This window comes from Culex quinquefasciatus, chromosome 2 (genome assembly GCF_015732765.1).
Source record: "Culex quinquefasciatus strain JHB chromosome 2, VPISU_Cqui_1.0_pri_paternal, whole genome shotgun sequence".
In the NCBI taxonomy this organism is placed as follows: domain Eukaryota; kingdom Metazoa; phylum Arthropoda; class Insecta; order Diptera; family Culicidae; genus Culex; species Culex quinquefasciatus.
In genome coordinates, this window is record NC_051862.1 from 41,369,563 (window position 1) to 41,395,910 (window position 26,348).

The following is a 26,348-nucleotide window of genomic DNA, read 5'->3' on the forward strand; positions in this document are numbered from 1 at the left end:
CTGTATCTTTTGAAGGAATTTTTTGATCGATTTGGTGTCTTCGGCAAAGTTGTAGGTATGGATATGGATTACACTTAAAAAAAATGATACACGGTAAAATTTTTTTGGTGATTTTTAATTTCACTTTTTGTCACTAAAACTTGATTTGCAAAAAAACACTATTTTTTTTTTTTTGATATGTTTTAGAGGGCATAAAATGCCAACTTTTCTGAAATTTCCAGAATGGGGTGACCGAGTTATGATTTTTTGAATCAATACTGATTTTTTCAAAAAATCGAAATATTGGTCATAAAAATTTTTCAACTTCATTTTTGCCTTCCTCACCTTACTGAGGAAAGGCTATAAAATCACTCGAAAAACGAAATTCTTAATTTGACCTCCTAGACCCACCTTCATGTATACTTATCGACTCAGAATCACATTCTGAGCAAATGTCTGTGTATGTGGTGGGATGTTGATCAAAACAAATTGCACTGGATTATCTCGGCACTGAACCGATTGGAACCGTATTGGTCTCATTCGATCCATCTTGGGGTTCTATAAGTCGCTATTGAAAATTATAAAGTTTAGTAAAGTACTTCAAAAGTTATGCCAAAAAAACGATTCTAACAAAAATCCGGAAGATTGTAAAAAGGGTGGTTTTTGTAAGAAACCTGGTCATGTTATGCATTTTTAGAAAGGTATTCGAAAGACCTTTCCAACGTATATTTCGATGAAAACGTTGTTCGGATCTATCATGCGACCTGTCGATGGATAGGCAATCAATTTTCAAGTTATAACCATTTTTAGGTAACTTTTTTGAAAATAGTCGCAGTTTTTTATTTTTTTAAATTATTGCCCATTTCAAAAATTTAAATCAAGACTAACATTTGAAACGGGCGCAATATTGAAAGAAAAAAATGTTAGTCTTGATGAAAATATTTTTTTCGAAAAGATCGGAAAATTTCACGAATGTTTCATATTTTAACATTGTAAATCGGACCATTAATTGCTGAGATATCGACATTAGAAAATGGTGGGTTGTTTGGGTGAGACTTAGAAAACATCAATTTTCCTGTTTTTTAAACTTTGCATTGCAATATCTCTGCAACTAAGGGTCGTATCAACAAAGTTCAATAAAGCAAAATATAGAAAATTTTCTCAGCTTTTCAAAAATATTTTTTTCAAATGTGGGTAAACATGGGCACTAATTTTAAAAAATGAAAAACTGCGACTATTTTCAAAAAAGTTACCTAAAAATGGTTATAAACGGTGCACTGTGTGTGTGTGTGTGGTCCAATCCAATACCCGCTAACCGGTAGCGAAATTATGGGAAAGTATAATTTGTATCAGACTTTGTATATGCCGAATGCGGATACAACTTATTTCAGTATTAGGTGGTGATAGCCCTCGCGCTGCTTCCAACGACCCATTTCAGAATGGCAGAGATCCTAGCGGCCCAATTCCGAGGTCGTTGGGCATTGTCCGGCCCCGCCTTAACATAGAAGCAAGCACCAGACGGATCCTTTATCTATCTTAAGACTCCCAATCCCTTGAGGCAAATCAGGGATCAGACCGTATTTAATATGAGAAGAATACAACATGTTTTTTAAAACCTTCAGATGACTGACTGGTTAGAGTCCCAGACCACCAATCCAAAGGTGTGAGTTCGAATCCCACCTGATTCTGTTTCGTTTTTGTTCATATTTAAAGTTCAAATTCCTGATTCCAAATTTCAAAGGTACCGACCGGGATTTGATCACTGAACCTTCTGCTTGTGAGGAAGAAGTCGTAACCATTGAGCCACGGAGCCGGTCATAAAATGGTTATAAACGGTGCACTTTATCAAAAATTCACTTAAGTACTTTTTGATTGCAAATTTGATGATTTTACATCGAAAAATGAAGTTGAAAAATTTTTGCGACCAATTTTTCGATTTTTCGAAAAAATCAGTATTGATTCAAAAAATCATAACTCGATCAAAGATTTTTTGCCCATTCTGGAAATTTCAGAAAAGTCGGCATTTTATGTCCTCTAAAACATATCATAAAATAAAAAAAATAAAAATAGTGTTTTTTTGCAAATCAAGTTTTAGTGACAAAAAGTGAAATTAAAAATCACCAAAATTTTTTTTACCGTGTGTCATTTTTTTTCAGTGTAGTCCATACCTACAACTTTGCCGAAGACACCAAATCGATCAAAAAATTCCTTCAAAAGGTACAGATTTTTGAATTTTCACATATCATTTTTTTATGGCCAGCTGCCAAATTTGTATGGAAAATTATATGGACAAACTAATGATGCAAAATGGCTTCTTTGGGCATACCGAAGGCAACAAAAAAGTTTCAGCCGGATAAAAAAATACAAAAATTAAAATTAAAGAAAAAATACCGATTCCGTAGAGAACTGCTCAGGACGTTTCTTGCCTGAGCGTCAACTGAAGAGGTATCAGCAGCATCATTCGCCCTTGGCCTGCAACTAGATGCCAGTTATGTTGCTTTAATTAATTTGCAAGATAGTTATTTTAGAACTCATGAAATTTTTTTCATGTGTATAATATATTATATTGATTTTGTTTTGAAAACTTTGAAAATTTCTACCATTGAAGCAGATTTTTCATTGAAAACTTCTTATGTAAGTACTTTTTTTTTGCTCTATGATAAAGCAAAAAAAAAGTTAAATAAGTGTTACATACTTTACATTACGTAAATGTGAAATAAAACATTGAAATTTATAACGTTTTGGATTAGGATTTATCTTTCTACTTTAATCAAATATATATTAAACTTGTTTGTTGTATCAATAACATTCTTTTAGTTTCAAAATATATTTTTTGAAATCAGTTAGGCCGTTACAAAAGTTTTTCAAAGTTTATGTCGCCCTTCCTTCAAAATTGATTCGAACAATCAGAGGGCAAAACATTTTTTTTTCATAAAACTGCAAAATTTTAGTGGAAATAGAACTCAAATCTACTCAAAGCAATCTAAAATGCCCTTCTGCATTGATAATCATATCTCCTCCCCCCCACTCTACCTTTTGGGAATCATTTCTTTCACAAAATAAGCCAATATCCATGCCTTTACTACATTTATTTCAATATGTTTGGAATATAATTTAGCAGTTTACCAGCTACGGGGAATCGTTCCAAGATCAAGACTGCAGCCTTTGTTTCAGGAGATTTTCTTTTACTTTTGAAATTTTAAGATACGTGTTGTACGGATTAAAATAATACGAACCACAAGACAACGGAGAGGGGCACTGTTCCGCTCAATTTAGTCAATTTCAGCGCTCTGTGATGCAATGTTCTTATTTTGTGTTTTAAATGCTGCGCGTTGTTTACAATTGCTCAAAGTACTAGTTGTGTGTATGATTAAAAAACGATTGGGTTATGTTTAGATAAACTCGTCCGGTTCGCGCGGTGCGTCCAGATCGCGATAGTGAATCACCGGACGGTAGTCGTTGCCCATTCTGTGGAGTAGTAAAGTTAGGTTTAGTCTCATTTTTGTTTGCTTGTTTGTTGTTCGGATCAAGAAAGAGTAAGAATAGCTTTTCTCTAGTTATTCTCAAATCTTATGTATTTGCTCAGTGTTTTTTGGGGCGTGAAAATAAAAACATTTTTTTCTCTAAACAGCAACTCGAATTCCGGCTAGAAGAAACTATCGCTAAAACTGGCACTGTCCAGATCGCTGTACGCCACAATCGGACGGCGAACGTCCGCCATCGAATCGCTGTGGAAAAAAGGGGGCAACCAAAAAGAAGAGGTCAGACTTGGAAGCTAGACTAGACTAGAGAAAAGCTAAACTGGGCGCTGACGAGAGAGAGGGGGTGGTGGACACTTACCTTCCTCCACGACCGAATCCGGGTCGGCCACGCGGCGCCATCATGGGTGGCGCGTACGCAGAGTACATTGGGGCGTAGCCGTGCGACATGCCGTACGGTTGGCGGTAGCTGTGAAAGACGGGTAATAAGTGAATTTCAAAATCAATGGTTCAGAAGTTGAGGAACTCACCCTCCGCCGGATGGTGCGCCGTGATCGCCGGCCGCCTTCTTCGTGTTACCCGGATGTTCGGGTAGCTGGGGCCGCTTGGCGTCCTTGAGGTAGTTGTTGAAGTACTCGACCTCCTTGCGCACCTCGTCGACCTTTTCGCCGTGCTTGTTGAAGATGTGTTTGCGCACAAAGTCGGGACCTTTGAACTTTTTGCCCGACAGCGGGCAGAGCCACTTGTCTTTGGCCAGTTCTTGGGTGTTGGCCTGGATGAACTTTTCCACCTCGGCTTCGCAGTCCTTGGCGCCGAGCTTTTTCATCTCTTCCTCCTCGAGGGTGCTGACGCGGGCCAGGAAGGAGCCCATTTTGCCCTCGAAGGTGCGCACGTACTCCTGGAGCTCGTTGGTGGTGACTTTGTTCTGGGGGGCGGGGCCACGCGCGTGGATGATTCCGCACCGGTTGGGCATTTCGTCCTCGTACGGGTACTCGCAGTGGTTGTAGAAATCGACCGAGTGAACAACGCGCAGGTACAGAATTAGCTTGTCCAGAACTTCGAGCAGCTGGGCGTCGCGTTCGACGAGTTCGCCGTCGGTGGTCTTCTTGGCCTCGGCCTCCGACAGTCCCAGCAGTTCGTCCTCCTCGGCGGAAGCTTCCTCGATCAGGTAGTCGGTGATGTTCTGCAGAACAGGGTTCTTCGAGTTGAGTCCGAAGAACTCTCCATTCTTTTCCCCTTGACCTCCGTTATTATCCTCCGTCGAGTCCTTCCACAGACCGGCCTTGTCGTCCAAATTGTGCGCAATCTTGGCGCACAGCTTAATGTCACTTCGGACGATCGTCTTGTGGCACGTGATGCCGTTCACCGGGCGAACCCGCCTGCTCAAGTCCTTGTTGACGATCGCTCCTAACTCGCAGTCCCGTAGCCGGATGTTGTTTAAATTCCAGCAAATCTCCTTAATGTTGACATCGCGCCGGAACGTGACCCACCCACGCCGGAACCAACGTCGCTCCAGCAGCGGGTCGGCGATCGCAACTCGCAGAAATCCGTTGTAACGCTTGCACATGGCTTCAACCTCCAGTTTCGTGATTGACGGGGCCAAATTTCGCAGGAAAATCGAACTCGTTCGATGCAGCGCACGCGGACTGCTAGAAGTATTGCTGTCCTTGACCAAATCAACCGTCTCCGTAGCTTCTCCCTGCTCACCACTCTTCTCACCGGCTTCCTTGTCTTTTTCCGCTTCACCTTCCTTGTCCGCCTCAGCCGGAGTCTCCTCCGGTGCCACCGCAGCAGCAGCTCCAACCTCTTCAGTGTCCATCTTCTCCGGCTCGTCATCCTTCCTGCCAGCTTCTTCATCCCCACTCTTGTGGCCGTTGCTTTCAGCCGCTTCCGGTTCCTCAACCGCCTTCGGACTCTTCGGAGTTTCATCCTCGTCAACCGGCTTCTCAGCGGTAGGCTCTCCCTCAACTTGACCCTCCTTTACCCCCTCTTCCTCGTCCTTTTTCTCCTTTTCCTTCTCATCCTCGGAGTCGCTCGAACTCGAACTGGACGAACTCGACGAGCTGGAGTTGGAATCCGACCGGCTGCGCTTTCTACGATCCTTCTTTCTCGTAGAGTCCTCTTCCTCCTCGGCTCCTTTCGCCACTTCCGCTTCCCCAACTTGCTCCTCCCCAACCCCCTTCTCTTCCGCCTCCTTCTCCCCCTGTACCTCCCCCTCTTTCTCAACCCCATCCTTCGCGCTCTCCTCCGCCCCGTCCTTCTCCTCCTCCATCTTTTCTTCCTTGATCGAAATCTTCTCCTTCTTTATCCCGTCGTCCAGCGGTTCCCGCTTGATCTCCAGCTTGGGCTTCTCGGGCAGCAGCGATTTGAGCGTCGGAACGTCCGGAACCGCCGGCGGCGGGGGCTTCTCGTCCAGCACCTTCAGGTCCTCGTCGGTGCCGCCCTCGAGCTTGATGACGACGGTGTCCAGCAGGCGGAGCAGCGGATCGGCCTGGCTCGTGTCCACCGTGACCTTGGCGACCTCGCCCAGCTCCAGCACCTCGCAGAAGACGTCGCAGCGGCGCTGGAAAGTTAAGATAGGAAATGGAATTATTGGTTTTGAAACTAACTAAAGTCGAATAGAATTTGACCAGGAAATATACAATGCAAATTTGATTTAAAGTTTTTGTTTCACCTCATTTTAAAAATTGCCAAAAATATCAAGAGTGAGCCGAATAACTTTCGTTTCAAATGCTTCTAGGATCAAAATTGATTACATTTTTGGCAAAGTTATGAGCAATTTGCCTTTCCCGATCATTTTGGTTTAAAATGCATTCATACTACTTGTTCGGTAACTGGACTGTACGAAAACTGACGAGGGGACCACCGATGCATAACAATTCCTCTACAAAATGTAAAAAAAAAGGTTTTTTTTAAGTTTGTTTCCTGAGCTCATTGTTGATTATTCCTTTAATTTTGACTCGAAATTTCATTAAAAAAACAATAAGTATGACTTTTAACATGTTTTTGCATCCACCTGCCCCTCGATCATTTCGGGTTTGTTTTTGTTTTTTGACGTTTGTCAGCTTAATAATTGGGCTACATCCCAATTATCGAGCGCCCAGTTCAACAACACCCAATTACCGAACAAGTACTGTAACTGTAAACCTGTCCAGTTGTTTTGAAATCATAAGTTTCCAAAATATCTAAATACTAAAAAAAAAACATGTTTTTTTACAAACAATTTTTTTCCGGTATCTGCAAAGGCCTTACCGTAAACTGGGGTCAATCGGGACACATGGGGCGAATTGGGACAGCAGTTTTAACCATGTTGGAGCACAATATTGTGATTTTTCTGGTTGGTTTCGGTTAGAACAGACTCAGACTAACAAAATGTGTACATCCATTTCCATATTTAAAAGCTTTAAGTGCTCTAAAAACTGCTGTCCCTATTCAGACTGTAGTCCCAATTCGCCCCAGATTACGGTACTTTTAACATGAAATTTGAAATCTACGAACCCATTTTAGTCATATTTTATCACCGCCATCTTTGATTACAAATTCTAAATCACTTCAGCGTAGTGGCCATACTTCAGATCGACAATCAAAAATAAAACAACGAAAACCTGTTATTGGTGTTGTTCGATTATTCAAGGTGTAATTTTCCAGGACCTTTACATAATCGAGTCTGGACTGTACCAAACAAAAAAATAAATAGAGAATAAAAAAAAGTAAAAGTTTCATTTCGAATGCAGCTAGATTGAGTTAGATTACACCCCAAAATTCTTTCTGATCGCAGTAAAAACGGCCAGGCCTGCTGTGTTGCATTAACCGCATGAGACAGATTCAGCGAACGGAACCTATATTTTATAGAATTATCAGAGCAGTGAGGATGCGTGGACATACCGTAACAGACGCTCAAATAGCTAAATATAACTCAATTCTGAATTCTAAGATTCTCAAAATTTAAATATGTATTTCTATTTATTTTAAATAAATTTCCAAAAATTAAAAATGAACTTTTTTTAAAGTTATATTTTTTTTGAGATTTGTAATTTTTTTTTATTTTAAACGTTTTAAAAATGTCAATCACGGCGTGTTTTCTGGGCAACCTTAAAGAGAAAAAATAGTCATCGCTTCTTTCGAATGTGTCTTATAGGAAATTTTCTCAGCTTTCCAATGCTTCTAAGAGCGAAATGTTTCATCGGGAAATTTCTGAGATATCTATATTTTAAGTTTTTTGTTTTTAATTTTTTATATTATTTATCAGAAACTTTATACTAACAGTTCAGAAATCTTGTCAAATGATGTGTTTAATTTGTCATTTACTCATCAAAATGTGCAAAATAAGACAAGAAACAACTTAGTAGAAGGTTGCAAACCGCTTAACATTTTGAAAATGAAGTTTTAACCGATTTTTTGAATATGTGGGATTTATTCAGAAATTTAAATCATAAAACCGCATTAAAATATTATTTTTACAAGAACAAATAGATTTTTACATAATTGTTGTGTACAAATAACACCGGTCTGCTCTGATCCAGCTTGGAATTAGCTGATACAACCGATTTTTTTCAGGTTTGAGATTGATGGGGGTTTTTTTTTAGATTTTTATGACTTAATATCTTATTTCCTCAATCAAACATTAACCAGTTGCATGGATACAAAACATGTTAACTGTTGCAAGCTTTAAGAGAAATACTTTTCATTTGTATAAAATGATTGTTTTAGTTTTTTTGTATTAAATAATCAAGGAATTAGCAATATTTTAGAAGTTTATAAGACTCTCATCTTCAATCTTAACTTTTTAAAAATGTTTTTTTCCTGATTTTTCTTGAAATAGTTTGGAAAGGAAGTTTCTGTTTGATTTTTTTGTTGAACTGATAAATAATATTGTTCGAACAAAACAAAGTTTGTGACGGTGTTTTCAGCACTGGAAGACTGGAAGACTCGAGTTTTATTGCTACTTTTTAAGTGCATTTTCAAAAGTAAACATTAAATAAAATTTTATATTTATTTTAAACTAATGAAAAAATGACTTTTGAAGCTTGCAACAGTAATATGTAGTACATTTTCGATTTTAAATCATATTTGTATTTATGTTCCTGGTTAATGTTTGTTTAAAAAAATATCAAATTTATTCATTAAAATTCAATAATACCATTCACAATCACAAACCTGCCAAAGTTTCGGTTGAACAAGCTAAATTAGAGCAGACACGTGATATTTGTACACCAAAAATATGTAATAATCTAATAATTCTTGTAAAAAATATATTTTTACACTATTTTATCATTTAAATTTCTGAATAAATCCCTTATATTCAAAAACTCAGACAAAACATAATTTTCAAAATGTTTAGCGGTTTGTAACCTTCTAAAAAGTTGTTTCTTGTCTTATTTTGCACTTTTTGATGAGTGAATGACAAATGAAACACATCATTTGATATGTTTTCTGAACTGTTAGTATAAAGTTTCTAACAAATAATATAGAAATTTAAAACCAAAAAACTTAAAATATAGATATCTCAGAAATTTCCCGATGAAACATTTCGCTCTTAGAAGCATTGGAAAGCTGAGAAAATTTTCTATACATTACATTTGAAAGTAGCGATGACTATTTTTTCCTGAAAAGTTTGATCTAGAAAACACGCCGTGCAATAATTTCTATGATTTTAAAAATTAGAACAATTTTAAAAAATTATTTTTTTTAAATAAAAAAATTCAAAAATACCAAACTTAAAAAAAGTCTAAAATTTCCAAATTTTAAAGAGTTTTCAAAATTTAAAAATGTCAATCAAAAATTTCTGAGATCCTTAATTTAAAAAAAAAATAAATCATCAAACACTTATTTCTTAATTTTTGAAATAAATTTAAAGGAATAAAAATTTTAAATTTTATAAAATTTATGAAATTTTTAGAATCTTTTTTTTTTATTTTGTGACATGTTTGCTTTTGTTTTAAATTGTTGATTTTTTTTAATTTTTTTAAATTTTGGAATTTGCGTGCACACTTTTGCCTTCCTCACTGAGGTAAGGCTATAATCCTGCTCTAAAAATGAACTTTGTATAAAAACGTCGTAGACCCACCTTCATGTATACATATCAACTCAGAATCGAAAACTGAACAAATGTCTGTGTGTATGTGTGTGTGTATGTATGTATGTGACCAACAAACTAGCTCATGTTTCTCGGCACTGGCTGAACCGATTTGACCCGAACCGGTTGCATTCGACTTGGTTTAGGGTCCCATAGATCGAGTTTTATACAGATTGAAGTTTCGATAAGTAGTTCAAAAGTTATGTATAAAAATGTGTTTTCACATATATCCGGATCTCACTTAAATGTATGTAAACTATGTTCGGGTCCATCATCCGACCCATCGTTGGTTAGGTAATCAAAAGACCTTTCCAACGAGTCCAAAACATTGAAGGTCTGGCAACCCTGTCTCGAGATATGCCCACTTAAGTGATATTGATGTACTTTTTTGAAGCCGGATCTCACTTAAATGTATGTAAACTAGGTCCGGATCCACCATCTGACCCATCGTTGGTTAGGTTATCGCAAGACCTTTCCAACAAGTCCAAAACATTGAAAATCTGGCAACCCTGTCTCGAGATATGTACACATAAGTGATATTGATGCACTTTTTTGAAGCCGGATCTCACTTAAATGTATGTAAACTAGGTCCGGATCCACCATCTGACCCATCGTTGGTTAGGTTATGAAAAAACCTTTTCAACAAGTCCAAAACATTGATGATCTGGCAACCCTGTCTCGAGGCATGGCCACTTAAGTGATATTTATGTACTTTTTTATTCCGGATCTAAAAAATAGATTAAATGTTTGTACAATTCCATTACATCAGCCATTGTTGGAAATAAGTGAGGAAGGCTCCAACCACGTAGGTGGATTAAGTTAGTTTTTTTTTTGGAAATCTCAACCCCTTTTCCATACATTTTTTTTTGACAAATTTGGACAATGCAAAAACAGAAAATTGACAAGACAACATTTTTTCGATGGATCAACTATGGTCCCCTCGGAACGAGTTGTCAAGTAGGAGCTTTTCTGTCAAGAAGGATCGCGAGGTTAATTTTTCAAAATTGTTTTAAAAATCCATTTTAAACTCTTTGTGGTCGTACAAAGGGTCATTGTAACCAGAAGAATAAGCTTTATCGCTGTAAACAATAATATCAGCAATCTAAGCTTCATTTTAGGACCCAATTGGGTTCTAAAATTAACCTTTAATTAAATATTGTTTGCAACGATAAAGCTTATTTTTCTGAGTATAATGACTCTTTGTACGACCGCAAAGAATTTAAAATGGATTTTTAAATCAATTTTAAAAAAAAATAACTTTGCGGCTCTTGACAGAAAAGGTTTTACTTGACAGCTCGTTCCAAGGGTACCAGAGTTGATCCATCGAAAATATGTTGTCTTGTGATTTTTTTTTGCATTAAAATGAAAAAAAAGATGTGATCAGAAATAGTTTTAATCGTGTTTTTTTTTTACAATTTCACATAAAAATTGGCATAGGGCTTTGGGACCCTATTGAAAAATGTAAAATTTTGCATTTTCACTCGCGTTCTCGCTCTCGCCGCGAGCGCTCGCGAGCGCCTCGTGCTAGCCGTTCGCCCCAAGCTAGCAATTTGTTTATCAGGCGTATGAATACGAACCAGGCAATGGTATAGAGGTGTAACTTCAATCGCTGTGTTGTTTTTTGATCGTTTCTAACACGTTCAACTTCTCGCGAACGGGCAATTCTGGCTCGCGAGAAAGCCCGTTCGCGAGCGGAGGAGTGCACGGGCATTCGGTGAGTTTCTCTCGGCAGCTCGAGACTCGCGGCGAGAACTCGAGAGAGAGAAAATTTTCTCGCGAGAGCGCGATCATACCAACACTGCTAATTTTTGGAGAAACATATGTTTTTAAATACCCGGGTTTTTTTAATTTTTAAAATCTTAAATTTTTAAAGTTTGAGATATGCATTTTTTGAATTTGAGCATTTAAATTTTTCAATTTGATTATTGAATATCTTAATCTTTGCAATATTTTCCCCTATAAATCTCAACTTTGCCTGACCTTGTTCCTTCCGAACCCCGTACTTAGCTTTTATCAAAAAAAGTCAAAGTAGTCATAATTTCGCATAATCGGAATGGCTTTAAATAGGACCGGGTTCAGGTTTAGTTACGTGACTCACGCTTATCTGCCTAACTTTGACAGAATTGAGCTCAAACAACTTTCCGCTTGGCAGAAACTAATCAAATCCTGACAAATTGTGAGTAAAAAAAACCCTTTTTCTGGATTTTTCAAGAAGCTGTTAACATGTAAATGAGATCAATTCAGATAAGATAACTCACCTTCAGGAAGCCAAACTGCTCGTCCTTTCGTTTTTGCGATTCCTCCGGGTGGTACTTGATCTTGAACCTAGTAGAAACAATGAGAATTTGGCAAAAAGAAAAGAGAGAGAGAAAGAGAAAGCAAACAAAACGTCTGTTAGAATAAGTTATAAAGTAAGTTGAAAATGTTTGATTTTCTCTTTGAAAGATTTCAAGATTCTAGCTTTTCACAAGCTTGCTTAAAAAGAGACAACTCTGTTTGTTATCACATTCGTGTGCCCATTGACACAACCACAATATTTTCTCAGTTTTAACCCTTATTCTATTAAAATTTAAATACCTCTGGCTCTCAACACACACTCTCTGTTTCTTTCGTTTTCACGCCCGCGATTCGATTGCGATCAAGAAGTCGTGTCGTGAGGGGCGAACCATGAAAGTGGTCCACGCCCCCCCAAAAAGGAAACCTACCAGAGACAAATATGCTCGTGAACGCAGCGAACCGGCATTGCTCGCCGGACGCGTTCTCTCAAATGCCGCGAGCTAGGGCCCTAACCAAGACGTTCGCGCGATGGACACTTTGTTCGAGTTTAAAGTTTACGCGGCCAGCAAGTGGAGGGGGAGCAGAACCTAGCACGGGGGAGAAGTGGGAGGAGTTACGGCGACGGCGTGTTCTAGCGCTGTCAAGGAGAAGAATTTATGGTTTCGTTAATCGTATAAACATGTGGGGAAGGTTGTTCCCGGGGCCGGGCCGGCGTGTGTGTGCGCGTTGTTGACGTTGCTCCTGGGGTGATGCGGTTCCGGCCTGATGGGGGGGTTGCGCGCACACACACAGGAAGGAGCGCCGGGCTGCGATGGGATCCTGCAATTGCAATCATGGTTCTTACCATTCCTCGTCTTTGTGAGCCACAAAGAACTCGTTCAACTGTTGGCGCTTGAACTCGAGCTTGTAGTCGTTGTACTTCTGGATCGCCTCCGAGTCCGAGATGGCATCGTCCTGGGTGGCCAGGAACTGCTTCAGCGTCATCATGCACGGCTGGGTTTGCATGTCGCCGGAGGATTGCGGTTCCCTGGAAGAGCCAGCATCAGCAAAGAGTTCAAAAACATGCTACAATTCGCCCTCAAAAACTCACCTCTGATGCATCGGCGCCGGATGGCCGTACGGGCCGCCGCCGCCACCCCCGTGCATCCCACCGTAGTGGTCGTGGCCTCCGCCATAACCTCCGTACATCCCGTACGAGTCGTGACCCCCGAAGCGGCCACCCCGTCCCTCGTCACCCCAGCCTTCGCCGCGCATCCGCTTCATCGGAGGACCCTCGCGCACCGGCGAGTAGCCGCGGTCCCGCGGCGGTGGCCGATAGTCACGGTAGTCTTGCCGGGGTCGTCCACTGAAAGAAAACAAACAAAATTTACCTTCTAGAAGCTTCTCAGCTTTGACCTTCTCTCAACACTTACCGCTCCGGCCAATCGTCTCGGCCGCGCGATCGCTCCGAACGGTCCGCTCCGCGCGGGTAGCTGTCACCGGCACTGCCGCGCTCGCCGCGGAACTTGTCGCGCCGCTTGCGGTCGTACTCGTCGTCGGAATCGCCCATTTTGGGAGTTGCTGGAAAGGGGGAAACATAACCTCAAATTAGTTTTTTTTAAATAACTATTTAAAACAGTTGAAATTCGGAAGATAATTGTGCGAAAATTTGCAAAATCGCCGATTTCAGCGTCCAATCACCAGAAATTTGCGCACCAACGGTACTTTTCGCTAAAAATAGGACGCCACGAAAAAATGTTCCGTCATTCCGGTCTAAATCTAAAATACAATTTTCGGCACCAAATTCCCACAAATTCCAATCACAAACACCACAAGTCCGTTCAATGTCACACCATCTTCAAATTTATCACAAAATGTTCCACTTTACTTACGTTTTTAAGCACTAAAAAGTTGGATTTTGTTCTTGTCCGAAAATTGGATGCGTCCGCTGCCAGCAGATTGAAAAACTTTCGCTTGATGGCCCACGCGATGCTGTCAAAGGTTGGATGACGTTTGAGCGGAGAAAGCGGAAAAAAGACGCGCGCGGGGTAGGGGAACACTACAATGGGCAGTGTTGTTGTTGGAGGAGCGCTACAATGGGCGTCGCTTTGGAGGTAGGGATGCTCAGGATAGGTAAAGGAATTGGATAAGTTGTGAAAATTTGGTTTTAACACTAGGCTAGGCACAAGTTTCTTTAAACGAATAAATTTAAGGAAAAATGGGGTTTTTAAAGTTATTTTTTAGATGACTCAAAACATTTAAATCAACTCTAGAACGAAAAAAGTGTTTTAAAATCTATTTTACATCTGCCCAGTTATTGTGCAATAATCAGTTTCAAAAACTGTAAGACGAATGTTGTTTCATCAACAATTTAAAAAATTCTAAAGATTTCAAAATTTCTAATGGAAATAGAAGTCTGTGAAAAAAAGAAAGAATTTCTATATGTTTTTTTTTAATTTTTTCTTACTCTTGCTAGTGCCCTAGTTAAAGAAATAATTGTTCTAAAATGGATTATGATCACGATTATGATGCAACACACAGCTAAAAGGAACTCCAAAACTCTGTTATGCACTTCAAAAAGACTCATTGTATCTTGATTATTCACCAATAAAACCGAATTGAATTGAAAAAATAGAAGTCTAATCAACTGAAAAAAATCTTAAAGACATTAAGGTAGGTTTAAAATTATATTTAGCATATCTGGGATCGATAAAAAATATTTTGTTTTTTTTTTTTGTGAAATTCCGTTTTGTAGTACCGTAAACTGGGTTCAATCGGGACACATGGGGCGAATTGGGACAGCAGTTTTAACCATGTTGGAGCACAATATTTTGATTTTTATGGTTGGTTTCAGTTAGAACAGACTCCCCAAGTAACCACAAGCACTAAATCGGAACTCTAAATCAACTCTAAATCATTATTTCCATGTTTTGAGCCCCTAAAATGCAAATTATATTGTTACTTTAGAGTTCTATCTCTATATAAGCTTTGGTTAAAGTTTCAAAACTTTGACAATTCATGTTACTCTAAAATAACTTTATATCAACTGTTCTAGTGCTTCATAATATTGTAAACAAAAGCGACATTGAAATATTCAAAGTGTTGATCTTGGTGTTGAATTTTTCGCTTAAACTGTGATAATTATGGGTAAGTTGGTGATAAACTACAGTGAAAATTACTTGTTACTGAAACATTATTGAAAATTTTTAGCATACTCCCAGAATTCCGGGCTTTCCAATCGACTTATCCTAGGTGAAAGTACAAGTCTACGAGTGACGGAATGAGAACCATCTCAGGCAAGAAAAAACAGGCTGCTGCTTATGATCTTTAAAATAGTGATTTGTGTTCAAGTTTAAAGTGATTTTGTATTGACAATGTTTAAAATTATAAATAAATAACGATCAGAGAAAGGAGTTTCTAAATTGATTACTCAGGTGCACTTTTGGAACGATCCTTCCCCAGAGATCAACATCGACAACATCGACAATTTTCTTCGTTGAAAAGTGTTTTACTTTACAGAGCAGTTGGTTAGTACACGGCATCATAATCTTGGAGTTCATCACAACATCATCACCGACCGGGGTCACGGAGCAGCAAATTGGAAGAATTCACAAAAAAAACGTGAGCTTTGATAGCGCGCCATCTGAACTTGAAAAAGTTCACCAATCAAATAACCAACAGATGGCGCGTTGAAAAAAGCTTTTTCTTCTTTTGACATTTTTAAGGTGCTTTTCCAATGTACGTAAACTCTATATCCACTGTTGCAGTCGCCACTTTTGGCTTTAAACTCACTTTACAAGGGAATATAGAGTTATGTGACTGTAAATAGCTTACTTTATATTTTGATATAGAGTGGATTTAATGTTAAGTTTTAGAGTCCCGCAGTTACTTGGGTCAGGCCAATATTTATATCCATTTCCAAATTTAAAAGCTTTAAGTGCTCTAAAAACTGCTGTCCAAATTCAGACTGTAGTCCCGATTCGCCCCAGATTACAGTACTGCAAAAAGTGTTTTTTTCGGCCAAAAAAAGGTTTCGTCGATACTTGGATATTTTGAAAAAAAAAAAAAAACTAATGTTTGCAAAACAATTGGGCAAGTGAAAATAACATTTTGAAACACTTTTTTTATTCATTTAAATTTTTTGAACTTCCTGAATTTTTTAAGATTGTAACTCATGGGTACTATTTACAAAAAAAGCAACGAAGAAAATTTCATTTCATGCCATTTTTAGTTATAATCAAACTTTAGTGGCCATATCTCGAAAACGGTGCAAATTCGATTTTTGAGTTTTATTTTTTTGTGGAAAAAGGTTAATTTTTAAATCGTTTCTTTTCGTGTTTCCATTTTTCATGAATTCCTACATTTGCCGATGACTCCAAATCGATTAGAAGCTTTCTTCATTTTATAAAGATTTTCGAATAATTTCGTATCACTTTTGTATGGATAGCTGTCAAAATTGTACGCAGACGCGTGGAGGGTAGGGCTAGTGATTTTTCGCGATTTCACGGAAGCCGCGTAATCCGTAAAATTTCTCCCAAGCCGTGAAATTTGGGAAATTCTGTGAAATGCAGCGAAATTTTAAATATTCAATTGATAAATTGCTTCTCAGTGCATTCAAGCTTTATTTTTTTATTCAAACATTTTAATCAACGAGCAGTTTATACATAAAAAATGATTTCATATCCGATCCACAATTTTTTTTTGAAGATATTGTTCATAAGAATATTCAATAAAATGCTGATAGTTTCTTTATTGCGCAAACTTAAAAATGATTTTAAAAGAACATCAATCAACACTTCTTTGAAAGAAAACTCTTTTAAATTTTTATTTTTTTGTAAAATTATTAAATTTTATTAATCAACGATATTAAATAACGATGAAGAAATTACATTTAAATATTTTGAATATGAATTATGTGTTTTAATTCAACTGATTATTAAAATAATAGGGGAAATATACTCATTTTAATCACACAAAGCCGTTCGACCCATTCTCATCACTTTTGCCGTTTTCCGCTATTAAATCAACATTTTCAGATGTATCAACAATGAAGAGTTGTTTGCTCACTTTAATTTGAGCTATTTATTACTTTGTAACAGTCAAAAAGCCGAGCTCCCGTGGTGTAGTGGTACGGGTTTCGCTTTGTAAGCGGAAGGTCGATGGCTTGAAACCCATCTGGCGTGGCAAAAGGGGTAGGTGGCGGTCGAGAGGGGATATCGGCTGCTGCGGGAATTGACTTTGTCAAGTCCCAAGCCTCTCCAAAACCCATCCCATCCAATCTCTCGGACGATCTGTTGGCGACTGAGTCTGAGCGTTGAAGAACTCTGTAACAATACGTAGAGAAGAGCTTCAAATGCTACTTTCGACTCGGTCACATGCTCTCAGGCAAAATTCGAGCTGAAGATTGGGCTATATGATCGGTAACGATCTCTAGATGGGTCAAAAATAAACGAGATTTCCTCAATCTCGCTCATCTCCACGTCCTCGGATCGGTCTCTCGTGCTCGTGTGGCATGGCATTTGGGGGATTGGTCTGGGGAATGAGAGGGGCAACTGCTCGAATAATTTGTCAAATACTGTCTCGCTCAAACAATAGCGCTACGGAAGACGATCGTTCGGCAGGCTGTGTATAGCAGCAAAACAGAAAACCTGAGAACAGATCATACTACAATAGATACGCAAGTGTCGCAGTGGTCCGTGTCTGTTCACAGTAAAAAAAAAAAAACAGTCAAAAACACTTTATTTAAGCTGTAATTCATGATCAAAGTGCTGATAGGCCGATAATAGAATAGGCTGAGAATGGGTATAGTTTTCCTACTTATGTTAACTGACAACCATTAAAATTTCATCCAATTTGGTCGATTCAGTACTGAGTAACGAGGAAAAAGAAACAAAAATGGTTTTGTCTCTGGGTGGGAAGGGATTAATTAAATTTTGCTGAACTTTATCAAAATTTTTAAATTTCCCTATTGCTGAAATTACGGAAAGCAAAAAAATCTTTACTGCACTTATTTCAATGATTCCAGTTTTTTTTTCTTAACTTATTTTTATTAGGTCCTTTATTAGGTGCTGTGACCAGGTTGGGACCGAGAATCAGTATAACAATATATAATAACAAAAAAAAACTCCCTAAATTCCATACTTGGAGATCATGTAACTGACGAGGGTTACTAGGTCCAAGCGGGTCTTGCAGGACTTGAACCTGCCGATGTACTCGGAGAAAATCCCCCACAGCTCAGCCGAACTGTAGAGTACCTCCCCGGCTTCCTTCTCCCTTGGCTCCACCGTCTCGGGGGCCACCTTGGCTGCTTCCTGCGGGACGAGGGCGATCCTTGGATTTTCCGTCCGGAACTGCGCCCGGCAGCGGAGGAAACTCCGCCGGAGTAAACGCCGGAACTACTGGATTCTGCTTCTCCGCCTTCCTTGCCGGCGGTTTCGGTTTCGACGCCTGCTGGCGCCTTCGGATGAAGTCCGCACGCTTAGGGCAGCTGCGGTCCGAGGCTTCGTGGGCTCCAGAGCAGTTGGCACACCGCTTCGGCTCGGCTTCTTGGACTTTGCACTCGTCCGTCTTGTGGGGACCCCCACAGTTGTTGCACCTGCCTTTCAGGTGACAGTTCCTGGTTCCATGACCCAGCTGCAAGCAGTTCCTGCACTGGGTCACGTTCGGCCGCTTGTTCCGGTAGGCCTCCCACCGGATGATAGTGCATGCCACAACTTTCATTGCAGAGAGCTTCTTCAGATTGGTGTATCCCTTGGGGAAGACCACAATGTACGGAGTTTCGTCCACGGTAGACTTTTCCTTCCGCTTGATGACATGCACCTCCAGCGCGTCCAGCTTGAGATCCCTCTTCAGCAGGTACTTGACCTCGTCCGGTTTCAGTTCATCAGGAAAACCACGAAGAACCACCCGATGATTTCTTTCGCTCCGCCGATCGTGGGTGTAGAATTCCACTTTCTTCTTCTTGAGTAGCTCTTGCAACTTGTCAAAATCTTTGACAGAGAAGCAGGTCACCTTGGTTCCAAATCGGGTTAGTTTGTAAATCGGTTTGAAACCTAATTGGGTCCTAAAATGAAGCTTAGATTGCTGATATTTTTGTTTACAACGATAAAGCTTATTTTTCTAAGTACAATGACCCTTTGTACGACCACAAAGAGTTTAAAATGGATTTTTAAATCAATATTGAAAAATTAACCTCGCGGTCCTTCTTGACAGAAAAGCTCCTACTTGACAGCTCGTTCCAAGGGGACCATAGTTGATCCATCGAAAAAATGTTGTCTTGTCAAATTTTTTTTTGAGTTAAAATGAAAAAAAAAGATCAGAAATGGGTTTTAATCGTGTTTTTTACCGTTGTACATAAAAATTGACACAGGGCTTTAGTACCCAATTTACAACTTTCCACTATCGCCACGAGCTTGTAAAAATCCGTGGTGTTCTTCACCACCAAAGGTGGTTGCTTTTGTTTACCTGCCGACTGGCCGGGTGGTGGAACCGCCGGGGCGTCCCCTCCTCCTGCTGGGCTGGCATTGTTGTTGTTTTTGTTATCCGCTAGCGGGCTGAACTTGTTGTTGTTGAGCAGGGTCTTCTCAACTTTTTCTCCTTCGATGCCGATTCCAGTGACCTCGCTGGACTTCTTCCGCTTCCGATTCCCGCGGACGGGACGAAAATCTTCCTCCTCGGAGGATTCCTCCACCTCCATCTGTCAAAAACTTCCAAGCACGCGAGATGACAACACGAGCAAAACACGTCTGAACTTGTCGCTGGCTGGCGACTGAGTGATGGTTCCAGTTTTGATGAATTTGAGATTCAGGACGTGCTTTATTTTGGAGATATTTAAACAAATTAATTTAATAATATCTCAATATACTCAAACCCCGATGGTTTGACACCAACTGTTGTCAAACGAACGGGGTCACTTTTTAGTTTGACACCCCTTTTACACGGAGTTCACAGGCACTACCAAACGTTTGTTTTGATAGTGTGCGTGAGCGCCGTGTAAAAAGTGACAGTTCGAGTAATTTTTCCCATAGGTAGCTTCTTAAAAAATGGTGCGGCAAATCAATTTGAAGTAGTTAAAAAAGAAGTTTGTTAACGTGAAGACTTCCATCATTGTCATGATTTTTCCTTCAAAGATATAAATTTTGCGTCGCTTTCAATATTTTGACAAAATTCCTTCAACAAGTTGTTTAGAATAGTGCCCTACACATGTTGATTCCTTTTGGTAACGATTATCCCATTTCTTGTAAAGTTATGGAAATCGTCATTAATCAATGATTGCCAACTAGGACGTCAAAGACTGTGCCACAAAATTATATAAATTTTGAAGCACAATTGATTTAGATCAAAAATTCCTTCAGTGGCTTCAAGAAGACAACAACCGGCTCATGCTGATTTCTTTTGGTGCTGAAATTCGTTAAATTGAATTTAATACACAATTGAGTTTAATTTAATTTTCTTCGAAAATGATCAATGGCTTCACCTTAAATAAACAATGCTAATAAATATACATTAAAATTGAAGTAAATAAAATAAATAAAGTTTTAGTTGCTCAAAATTCGTTTTTGCCATTACAAATTTCAGTTACAGTTTAAGCCTATCGGCACGACATGTGTGTAGGGATTACACTACTCGACAAAACAAAACTTGTGTCAAGGGATTGACGATATCTCATCGGTTCCTCAGAGCAAAGGCATCCCCGAATCCGATGCAATCGACAGAATTTGATTTTATGTCCACGCGGACTGATGCGAATGTGGTAAATTTTTTAACATAAAAAAATCGAACAATTTAAAAAAAACTTGCGTCTCCTCCCAACTATATGAGCCATCTACAAAAATATGGAGGCGCCTGGTGCATAGTCATTTCCTTTAAGCACAACGGAAACAACCAATACAAATGTATAAAAAAGTTGTCAAGATCGGGGGGTCCACAGCTAGCATTTTTTGTACGATTATAAGAATAAATATTAAAAGTTTAAAATTAAAATATTTGAAAAACATTTTTTTTAAATATAATTGTTTACTAAAATTTTATGTTTCTCAAAGGTCTATGGGTACTTCGGGATGTCCATGGTAATCCAAGGACTCCCTAGAGTTAAGATCTATGAGTCTACCGCCGTAACAAGCAAGAGGTCGTCGGATTTTGACCCCGGATCATGTGCGTATAGCATCAGTGGATATGGTAGACTACTATATGAATGTATTGGGATGTCCATGGTCATCCAAGGACTCCATGGAGTTAAGATCTACGAGTCTACCGCCGTAACAAGCAAAGGTCGTTGGATTTTGACCCCGGATTATGTGCGTATAGCATCAGTGGATATGGTAAACTACTATATTAATGTAATGGGATGTACATGGTCATCCAAGGACTCCCTGGAGTTAAGATCTACGAGTCTACCGCCGTAACAAGCAAGAGGTCGTCGGATTTTGACCCCGGATCATGTGCGTATAGCATCAGTGGATATGGTAGACTACTATATTAATGTAATGGGATGTACATGGTCATCCAAGGACTCCCTGGAGTTAAGATCTACGAGTCTACCGCCGTAACAAGCAAGAGGTCGTCGGATTTTGACCCCGGATCATGTGCGTATAGCATCAGTGGATATGGTAGACTACTATTTGAATGTAATGGGATGTCCATGGTCATCCAAGGACTCCCTGGAGTTAAGATCTACGAGTCTACCGCCGTAACAAGCAAGAGGTCGTCGGATTTTGACCCCGGATCATGTGCGTATAGCATCAGTGGATATGGTAGACTACTATATAAATGTGTTGGGCTCCTGGAGTTAAGATCTACGAGTCTACCACCGTAACAAAAAGAGGTCGCCGTTTGGCTAAAGTGGTAAGCAAGGACTTTTGTTCATCGTTCAAACTTAAATATTTCGATAACTTTACATCGATTGTAGATCTTAACTCCAGGAGTCCTTGGATGACCATGTACATCCCATTACATTCATATAGTAGTCTACCATATCCACTGATGCTATACGCACATGATCCGGGGTCAAAATCCGACGACCTCTTGCTTGTTACGGTGGTAGACTCGTAGATCTTAACTCCAGGGAGTCCTTGGATGACCATGTACATCCCATTACATTCATATAGTAGTTTACCATATCCACTGATGCTATACGCACATGATCCGGGGTCAAAATCCGACGACCTCTTGCTTGTTACGGCGGTAGACTCGTAGATCTTAACTCCAGGGAGTCCTTGGATGACCATGGACATCCCATTACATTCATATAGTAGTCTACCATATCCACTGATGCTATACGCACATGATCCGGGGTCCAATTCCGACGACCTCTTGCTTGTTACGGTGGTAGACTCGTAGATCTTAACTCCAGGGAGCCCAACACATTTATATAGTAGTCTACCATATCCACTGATGCTATACGCACATGATCCGGGGTCAAAATCCGACGACCTCTTGCTTGTTACGGCGGTAGACTCGTAGATCTTAACTCCAGGGAGCCCTTGGATGACCATGGACATCCCATTACATTCAAATAGTAGTCTACCATATCCACTGATGCTATACGCACATGATCCGGGGTCAAAATCCGACGACCTCTTGCTTGTTACGGCGGTAGACTCGTAGATCTTAACTCCAGGGAGTCCTTGGATGACCATGTACATCCCTACACATTCATATAGTAGTCTACCATATCCACTGATGCTATACGCACATGATCCGGGGTCAAAATCCAACGACCTCTTGCTTGTTACGGCGGTAGACTCGTAGATCTTAACTCCAGGGAGTCCTTGGATGACCATGTACATCCCTACACATTCATATAGTAGTCTACCATATCCACTGATGCTATACGCACATGATCCGGGGTCAAAATCCAACGACCTCTTGCTTGTTACGGCGGTAGACTCGTAGATCTTAACTCCAGGGAGTCCTTGGATGACCATGTACATCCCTACACATTCATATAGTAGTCTACCATATCCACTGATGCTATACGCACATGATCCGGGGTCAAAATCCAACGACCTCTTGCTTGTTACGGCGGTAGACTCGTAGATCTTAACTCCAGGGAGTCCTTGGATGACCATGTACATCCCATTACATTAATATAGTAGTCTACCATATCCACTGATGCTATACGCACATGATCCGGGGTCAAAATCCGACGACCTCTTGCTTGTTACGGCGGTAGACTCGTAGATCTTAACTCCAGGGAGTCCTTGGATGACCATGTACATCCCATTACATTAATATAGTAGTTTACCATATCCACTGATGCTATACGCACATAATCCGGGGTCAAAATCCAACGACCTTTTGCTTGTTACGGCGGTAGACTCGTAGATCTTAACTCCATGGAGTCCTTGGATGACCATGGACATCCCAATACATTCATATAGTAGTCTACCATATCCACTGATGCTATACGCACATGATCCGGGGTCAAAATCCGACGACCTCTTGCTTGTTACGGCGGTAGACTCATAGATCTTAACTCTAGGGAGTCCTTGGATTACCATGGACATCCCGAAGTACCCATAGACCTTTGAGAAACATAAAATTTTAGTAAACAAATATATTTAAAAAAAATGTTTTTCAAATATTTTAATTTTAAACTTTTAATATTTATTCTTATAATCGTACAAAAAATGCTAGCTGTGGACCCCCGATCTTGACAACTTTTTATACATTTGTATTGGTTGTTTCCGTTGTGCTTAAAGGAAATGACTATGCACCAGGCGCCTCCATATTTTTGTAGATGGCTCATATAGTTGGGAGGAGACGCAAGTTTTTTTAAATTGTTCGATTTTTTTATGTTAAAAAATTTACCACATTCGCATCAGTCCGCGTGGACATAAAATCAAATTCTGTCGATTGCATCGGATTCGGGGATGCCTTTTCTCTGAGGAACCGATGAGATATCGTCAATCCCTTGACACAAGTTTTGTTTTGTCGAGTAGTGTTATGGGTTGCAGGATTGTTAAGAAAAGGGAGCACACTTTAAAAGTGAATTTAAACAAATTTAAAATGTTATAGTCCTTGTTTGCAGATGCATCACAAAACAAAAAAAATGCAAAGTGTATTGAAATCGATAAGCAATCTTAAATTAATTAAATTATAACAGTTGAAAAGACGACACAAAACGAAAAACGCATGATCAAATAAATGATTTTGTATTTGGAATGTAAAGCATATAAATAAAATATCATAAAAAGAAAGATCGAATACCTATTATGAGACAATTAGCAAAGAAATAAAAACAGCACGCTTATTTAAATCAGACTTGCTTGATTTCAGGGTTCTGCAGAATTCTACTTCCGGAATTCTGAGTATGATGCAAAACTTTCAAAAATTTGCCGCAACAATACTTTTTAAGGAGACGAAACAAAGACTTGACAAATGTTACTAATAGCCTAAGTAAATAAATAAATCATTTCACTTTGAATACCTTTGTTCGAGTTCGATTGTGCAGTCCCCTCACGAAGTGCTATAAAACTACTAAACATCAGGAAACCGAGTAATGCAAGAAAAAAGAGCCAACGTCTCGGTCTCTACGAGCAAAGTATGAAGATTCACAGCCCATCTCCTCTCTCAGGTGCAATGTATTTGCTCTTCTTTTCTGTGTTCATTCACACTCAATTGAGTTGGAATTAATTAAACTCTGGCTTGGAGCTACACTTTAAACGACATTTTCAGCTTGTGCTGTACGCGATGACATCATGAAGCTCGTTATTCCAAAGTTGAAATTTCTTAAGAACCAAAGGGTTCCTCGCCTGAACTTGTTCAAGTCCCACGTAAATACACGCGTTTCAAAGCCCAAAACAATCTTTCATACTTCTTCCGACACTGACACTGACCTTTCTCCTCGAAAGAACCAGAAATTCCCCTTCGAAAAGCATCGTCAGAGGAATTTCCCCACGATTCACCCACGCTCAAGTCTTGAGTCATATATAATTTTGATAAACCGCTAACTTAGTTAGTTGTGCTAACCTTGGCCATCACGTCGTCGTTGCAGCAGAATTTATTATTGCGGATCTCTCGACGCAACTGCCTAGCTCATGACGTCGCCGACGATGAGAACGCAAGCTTTTATCACTTTTGGAGAAGTTGAGATTAATCATAGCTATGCTAGAGAAACTCCGTTAAAGAGTGCAGCTAAATCTTGAAACACTAACTAATGCTGACAGCATGAGGGCGGATTTCACCCCGATAATGGCACCACGAAGATTAATTAGCCAATCTGGTGAAATAAATGTAAGCCAAGTGATGCGTCCACTTAGCTGTTCGACTAATTTTAATCTGCTTTTAGCAAGGAGTTATTCAGAACAATGACCATATGGGGGAGAACGGCCAAAAATGGGATGTAGGTGAGAGAAAGTAGTTACGAATTTGGGGTTTCGAAGAGAAATCGTTGATCGAAAGTTAGTTTTTTTTATTTAATAAAAAAAACTACACTTTCCTTCGTTCGTCTATCTCTAGATACAGAGTTTAAATTTTTTACCAGCATTCTCATCTGCAAGCAATACATCACTATTTTGCCTTCCTCACTGAGGTAAGGCTATAATCCTGCTCTAAAAGTGAACTTTGTTTGAAACGTACTATGTCCGGGTCCATCATCCAACACATCGTTGGTTATGTTATCGAAAGACCTTTCCAACGAGCCTAAAACATTGAAGATCTGGCAACCCTGTCTCGAGATATGTCCATTTAAGTGATATTGATGTACTTTTTGGAAGCCGGATCTCACTTAAATGGATCTTAAAAATAGATGAAATTTTTGTACAATTCCATCATATTGCGCGTATTGAGAAAAAATCAGTTTTGGTGGTTTTCTTGTAGGGGTCTCAAAGATACGAGCGCAAGCGTTTTTTGAAATTCATCGCAGCAACCGTGTTGATTTTCATTTTCCATTGCTGTCAATTTACAAAGGTTGAGAAAATTATGATCAGGAATTACGCCAGATGCAACGGTTTCGTGGCCTTTGCGGCATGCATGGCGATCCTCGGTGTCCGTACCGGGTCGGATGGACGCTCTGTGGGTGGTGATGTCTTTGTCGGGCCGAGTTGTCCCTCGTTGGTGAATCGGCGGCACTTGTATCCGCTATTCGAGCCGGGCCACCGGATGCTAGGGCTGCCGATTCAACTCCGAAGATTTCTGCCCGATGAAAGGAACGCAGTGCGTTAACATCCAGCCAGGTGCGAAGCTAAAAAACCACCAAGCCCGCCGCGAAGTCCAATAGAACCGCTGCACAATGCCCAGAAAACCGGCCAACCGCTAACACATTAAGGGGGTGGGGTTGGGGGTGGTTTGGCTACGGTGTCGAAGACTGTTACATTTGAGAAACCGGATGTGGCCACCGGGAAACATGGAAAACATGTCCAGAAGACGAAATTGAACTAGAGACACTCTATATTCAAACATTCAATTCAAGAAGTTTTATATGTAGCATGATCAGTTTATACCAGCCCTCTGTCACTGCCGCCATGTTTATGAAACCAAAATATTCGATGACGAACATCAAGAAAACAAAGAAGAAAACGAAGGTGTCTACTGTCAGATTTTGAAAAATAAACAAA

The 26,348-nt window shown here is 39.7% G+C and overlaps 1 protein-coding gene across 2 annotated transcripts; it reads right to left on the reverse strand.

Moving 5' to 3' along the window:
• Positions 1 to 3,053: 3,053 nt before the first annotated feature.
• Positions 3,054 to 13,796, reverse strand: LOC6034705 (serrate RNA effector molecule homolog). 2 transcript variants are annotated; one of them, XM_038253625.1, is made up of 8 exons: positions 13,683 to 13,796; positions 13,224 to 13,371; positions 12,902 to 13,156; positions 12,656 to 12,838; positions 11,793 to 11,859; positions 3,989 to 6,021; positions 3,820 to 3,927; positions 3,054 to 3,447 (listed from the first exon to the last, which is right to left on the reverse strand). In XM_038253625.1, the coding sequence occupies exons 2-8, from the start codon at positions 13,358 to 13,360 to the stop codon at positions 3,372 to 3,374; spliced, it is 2,859 nt and encodes a 952-aa protein (XP_038109553.1). In that variant the 5' UTR covers positions 13,361 to 13,371; positions 13,683 to 13,796; the 3' UTR covers positions 3,054 to 3,371. The 2 variants fall into 2 exon arrangements, with proteins under 2 accessions (XP_038109553.1, XP_038109552.1); XM_038253624.1 differs by lacking the exon at positions 3,054 to 3,447 and adding an exon at positions 3,527 to 3,707.
• Positions 13,797 to 26,348: the final 12,552 nt, after the last annotated feature.

Excerpts from the sequence above, each read along its gene's own strand:
- LOC6034705 (XM_038253624.1), bottom strand. The coding sequence starts at position 13,360 with ATGGGCGATTCCGACGACGAGTACGACCGCAAGCGGCGCGACAAGTTC. Across the intron at positions 13,157-13,223 it reads CGAGACGATTGGCCGGAGCG|TGGACGACCCCGGCAAGACT; the intron begins GTAAGTGTTGAG and ends GTTTTCTTTCAG. Across the intron at positions 11,860-12,655 it reads GCTCACAAAGACGAGGAATG|GTTCAAGATCAAGTACCACC; the intron begins GTAAGAACCATG and ends TGTTTCTACTAG.